The 5,385-nt window shown below is 63.2% G+C and overlaps 1 protein-coding gene across 2 annotated transcripts in view; it reads left to right on the top strand.

Annotated features, from left to right (window-relative positions):
- The window catches only part of IGHMBP2 (immunoglobulin mu DNA binding protein 2), a 25,100-nt gene extending 20,038 nt beyond the window's left edge, over positions 1–5,062 (top strand). The window contains exons 12-15 of one of the 2 annotated variants that reach the window (XM_024748689.1): positions 131–254; positions 936–1,766; positions 3,211–3,383; positions 3,971–5,062. In XM_024748689.1, the coding sequence (XP_024604457.1) occupies positions 131–254; positions 936–1,766; positions 3,211–3,383; positions 3,971–4,168 (1,326 nt within the window). In that variant the 3' untranslated portion in view covers positions 4,169–5,062. Of the gene's footprint in view, positions 1–130; positions 255–935; positions 2,945–3,210; positions 3,384–3,970 lie in introns of those variants that run through there. The other variant, XR_003003675.1, reaches the window with a different exon arrangement.
- The last annotated feature ends 323 nt before the right edge of the window (positions 5,063–5,385 follow it).

The raw sequence follows: 5,385 nt of genomic DNA, 5'->3' as shown, positions 1-5,385 counted from the left end.
CCCGGGGCTCCTGCGGGGCCTCCCTGGGGCCTGGCAGCTCTGCAGGGCCAGGCCTCCGCCGGGCTGAGCGGCAGCGTGTCCAGGCTGGCCCGACCTGGGCTGTGATATGTGGCCTCGCTTGGTGTTTCAGGTGGACCTGCTCAGACAGAGCCTCACGCACAGGCACCCGGAGCTCGAGATTAAGTCTGTCGACGGCTTCCAGGGCCGAGAGAAGGAGGCTGTGATCCTGTCCTTCGTCAGATCCAACAGGAAAGGTGCGGAGCCGGGACTTCCCTGGTGGTCCCGTGGTTAGGCCTCGGCGCTTTCACTGCCCAGGGCCCAGGGTCGATCCCTGCTCGGGGAACTAGGGTCCCGCAAGCCGAGTGGGGTGGCTGGGGACACCGGGACGCTGCTGCAGAGGGGGCCCCAAGAGCCCAGAGCTTGTCTCCTGGCCTCTAGGCCAGTTTAGCCTCAGGGCATGGCTTCTGCGGCCAGGGCGCGTGGATGTGCCATCTGGTAAGAAAACTGTACCCAGAAACAGTTGTTAGTTAACGGGCTCTGTGAGTCGTTTCCAGTACGAGGTTGGCAACAGATAAGAGGAGGGGTTAAGCTGAGGCGGGGGAAGAACACACTGGAATGTCCCTGGCGCTTTCCCTTGTGTGTCGACCGCAGCTGCAGCCCTGGGCTGTGTCCTGGGTCTGGGCTTAGGGAGAGGACTTTGTACCGACTTGGGAATGAGCGGCAGTCTGGTAGCTGCCAAAACTCCAGGTGGGACCGTGGGACCGTCCTAGACGGTGGCTGGGGGCTGAGGGGTGGGTGCTGAGTGACGGGGCCCCTGGCTGTGGGGGTGGACGGAGCCGCGTGGTCCTTCTCGGGTGACGGTTGCTGATGGGGGGAGGCCTGCCTTCCTAGCCCTTAGTCCCTGCTCCCTGCGCCCCCTCCCGGTTCGTGTGCAGGTGAGGTTGGCTTCCTCGCCGAGAACCGGCGCGTCAATGTGGCCGTCACCCGCGCCCGGCGGCATGTGGCCGTGGTCTGCGATTCCCACACCGTCAGCAGCCACGCCTTCCTGAAGACGCTGGTGGACTACTTCACAGAGCACGGGGAGGTGCGCACAGCCTTTGAGTATCTCGACGACATCGTCCCTGAAAACTACTCCCGTGAGGGTGCCCAGGGCCCTGGCCAGGCCGGCGCGAAGACCCGCGGCTCTGCCGCGACGGCCAGGAGGGCTCCCGGGAGCAGGCAGCCCACGGGGGCCGCGCTGGGTCGGAAGAAGCCGGGCACGGCGCCTTTGTCCTCCAAGGCCCAGCCTCAGCCCAGCCTGAACGGAGGCGGCCGGGAGGGGGGCAGGAGCAGAGGTGGCGCAGAGCAATTCGGGGCTGTGATAACGGAGTTCATAGCGAGTGAGAAGACGCAGCTGGAGTTCCCTGCCTCGCTGGATTCGCAAGACAGGATGTGGGTCCATCAGATCGCGGAAGAGTACGGGCTGAGGCACGAAAGTGCCGGGGAGGGGAAGGAACGGTTCATCACCGTGAGCAAGAGGGTCCCAGCGGCCCCTGCGGCTCCAGCAACCCCGGCAGGGCCTGGCAGCAAAGCCCCTCTGTGTCCAGAGCCCCCCAGCCCTGCGCAGACAGAGCCCGCCATCGGGGAGCAGAGCAGCCAGGGCCAGCCGGACCTGAAGGTGCTGCACCTGGACAGACTGCAGAGGGCGGGGAGCCAGCTGGAGCAGCGGGCCACGGGCTCCGGGCCGCGGAAGTTACCAGAAAAGAAAAAGAAGAAAGAAGCAGAAGGTAAGCTGGTCGGCTCGCGAGAACACAGGCGTGGTGTCCCCTCTACTGGGGAGTTTGCCCCACTGCAGACCCACCTGCCACCCTCGAAAGAATCAGGACCCCTTCCCGGTGGTGCCCCTGCCCTAATCCTGCATTTTCTGCCCAGTTTCAGTTGGTGTGGTCTGAGTTCCCTGAGGGCCGTGCTAGTCACAGTGTCCTTTGTGTGCCCGGGGCCTCGCCTAGGGCCCGGCAGGTAGGGAGCCCTCAGAGCTTCTACTGCAGGTGAAGGGCCTGGAGTAGCAGCCGGGGTGGGCCTGGGGCCCCTGGGAACGGAGGGGCAGCCGCAGCGCCCTGCTGCGGCAACGGCGCTCCTTTCACGGACTCGCGGGGTCCCAGGCAGGGCCGCGCACTCTGCTGTCGCATCCCGGGCTGTGCTGGCCCTCTGCTGGGGCGCCCGGGGCCTGTTTACTCTGCACCCCCGTCTCGTACTGAGATTGAAGGTCCAGGGTCTGGATTTTCTGTAGACGCCTAGGTGAGCTCTGTTACAGCCGCTCCCCTCTTGGCAAGACCGCGAAGGCGGTCCCGTTCCCCGTGTCCTTGATGCCTGTGCGCAAAGCTGCATAAGCATGATTCTCAGCTTTCAGGGCAGCTCCCTGCGCCTGAGGGTCCGTCTGGACTCACTCCATGACATTTAGTGAGTGACCTCCGTGTGCCAAGCCTTGCGCTAGTGAGCGAGACGGACGCCACCTCCGCCCTGTGGGAGCTGACACTCTGATGGGGGAAGGAGATGCTTCACTCCTGTTTAAACCCCACTGAGAACATGTAACTGCCATGGAGGACGGGGGCCAGGAAGGCATGACTGGAGGAACTGGGCTTCCTTCCAGAGGAAGGTGTGGGGCATGGCCACTTGAGGACCGAGCGCCCTGGGGAGACATCACCCCATTTCACGGCTGCTGGCACTGCTCGGGGTTTGAAACGCTTCTTCAAGCAGCCAGAATTATGGTGTAATTACAGAATTACGACCATATTATAATTGTGTCTCTCTTCCTCTTCTGAGCGTTTTCCTACAACTTTAAAAGATTTTCACACACCTGGTTACGAACGTTAAGGTTTCATTAGCCCTGGCCGGTGAACGTGCAGGGGTTCATCTGACCATCACCCTGGAGGCGTGGTAGTTCGGGGTTTTTATACTTAACGAGGTAAGGAACATTCTCACATGAACTTTGTGCAGGCCTGCTCCCTGCACGGCCAGCCCTTTCTGGAGACTCATGCCTTCACTGCCTGGTGTGAGTGGTCGTCGGTTCAGGGAGGGACCCAGCTCGATGGTGCGTCTGCTCACGCGCTGCGGCCCCGAAAGCAGGAGGCCGGGCGCAGCTGCCCGATGGGGCAGATGTGGGCCCAGCGGGAGAGCTCCGGTCCGACTTCTTTCTCCTTGCCTGTTCGGGTGACACCTTTCTCCCCTTAGGACCCATGGCCATAGACCTGCCCGCCGGGGAGGACTTTGACGCCCTGGTCTCGGCCGCCATCAAGGCTGACAACACTTGCGGCCTCGCCAAGTGCACAGCCAGCGTCGTAACCCTGGGCCAGCTCTGTCAGCACTGCAGCCGCCGTTACTGCCTCAGCCACCACCTGCCCGAGGTACGTGGACCCTCGGGCTCGGGCAGTGGGGAGGGCGGCAGGGCTTTGTCTCCAGGACGCAGATCCTGGGTGTATGCACCCCATATAGACTGGGCCTCTGTGTGTGTGTGTGACCCACATACAGACTGTGGACCTGTGCGTGTGTGTGTAACCTGCATACAAACTGTGGGCCTGTGTGCATGTGCGTATCACCCCCATACAAATTGTGGGCCTGTGTGTGTGTGTGTGTGTGTGACCCACATATAAACTTTGGACCTGTGCATGTGGGTGTGTCACCCACATACAAACTGTGGGCCTGTGCGTGTGTCACCCACGTACAGACTGTGGGCCTGTGCGTGTGTCACTGCCAAGCAGATTGACATCACCCTGCCAGGGAGGTCTGCTCAGAGGAGGGTCTGGGCAGGGCTGCAGGAAGGGTTTTGGGCTCTAGCTGCCAGCCCTGTGAGGGTGTGGACCCTGCCCGCCCCCGACCCCCGGGAGCCCCTCCGAGGTCGGTGCTGGGGCTTCCTGACCCCCGAGCTCTGCGATGGCGGAACTGGGGGCCTCTTCCTCCGCCCCAGCACAGCACTGCCTCTTGTGTCCCCCAGACCCACGGCTGTGGGGAGAGGGCTCGCGCCCATGCGCGGCAGAGGATCAGCCGGGAAGGGGTCCCCTACGCCGGCAGCGGGACCAAGGACAGGTCCCTGGACCCTGCCAAGAGGGCCCAGCTGCAGAGGAGGCTGGACAAGAAGCTGGACCAGCTGACCGGCCAGCGGAGGGGCAAGAGGAAGGAGAAGGGGAAGTGAGGCCGGGAACCCCACCGCGTGCGCCGCCTCTGCGTCTGAAGCTGTGGCTGCCGGTGAGCGGGGCTGCCCCCGGCGTCTTTCTGTCCCTGGCGGCAGCTCCTGGCGACAGTGCTACAGGCAGACCCACGCCGTCTCCCCGGTGACGGGTGAGGTGGCTGCGGGAGCACGGGGCGGTGAGCTGCTCTGACGTGGTGGGTCGCGGTGGAGAGGCCGCGGGGCACAGCTAGGGCCAGTGGCCGCTTCTCAGGGCTGTTGTAGGGAAGGCCCTGGACTGCTGCGTCCCCTTCCTCACTCCCGGCCCAGGCCATTCCCCGAGATCCCGCCCTCGGAATCACGGGCTGCTGCTTCCGGCGTCGGGAAGGTTCTGTTCCCTCGGACCCCTGCCTGGGCCTCAAACTCCATAAAAGTGATGTCCCTGCCGTCCAGGGCTGGCCAGTGTTCAGCCCGTCAGGTGAGAGGGCGCCCAGGTGACGTCTTGGAGCTGGCACGTCTCCTGCGTGCCCCCGTGCACGACTCGCCCCTCGCTGGGGCTGTGACTCCACCGAGGCCGTCGTCTGTCTGTGCCCTCGTGGCTGCGGTGGCCCCAGCCTGACCTGACAGCCCTGACCATTCTGCTGCTGTGCAGGCCCTAGCTCAGGCCTGGGTGTGGTTTACGAAGGCTCCCGGGCCAGCGCCTGCCCGTCCTCGGCGCTGTTCCCGGTGATGGTCTCGGGAAAGAGCCGCCCCAGAGCGCCGGCGCTGCTGACCCCTGCAGACCCAGAGCCCCCGGAGGTGTCCTCCCGGGTCCCTCGTTGAAGAGAACCCCAGGTGGATGTATTCTTCTATCCTCAGAGTTTTTTGTGTTTCTAAGGGATATAAGTGATTTAAAAACCAAATAAAAATATGTGCACGTGGTCCACGGTATGTGTGTTATGTGTCTCCAATGGTCCTTCTTCCCCTCTTTGCTCAAAGCGTCACTTTCCAAAGTGGTTGAGAACCGGTGAGCACAGGACACTCGGGGCCTTAGGCGGGAGGTGGGCGCCGGCCACGCGGGCAGCTCTTGTCCTGGGGACGAATGACAAGGGGGAGAAAACATACCTGTTCTGCTTGATTTTCTACCAACTGGAACGAAAGTTTCAGGTTGGCAGGTGTAGCACTGTGAACTGGAGGGGAAAATACAGGGTCTGGCTCGAAGGAAGGACAGCACTGAGGACGGCGCTTTGCCTAGAGCTGCCGCT

Source organism: Neophocaena asiaeorientalis, unplaced genomic scaffold (genome assembly GCF_003031525.2).
Source record: "Neophocaena asiaeorientalis asiaeorientalis breed wild unplaced genomic scaffold, Neophocaena_asiaeorientalis_V1.1 scaffold43, whole genome shotgun sequence".
Lineage (NCBI taxonomy): Eukaryota > Metazoa > Chordata > Mammalia > Artiodactyla > Phocoenidae > Neophocaena > Neophocaena asiaeorientalis.
This window is presented reverse-complemented; position numbering and strand designations above follow the sequence as displayed.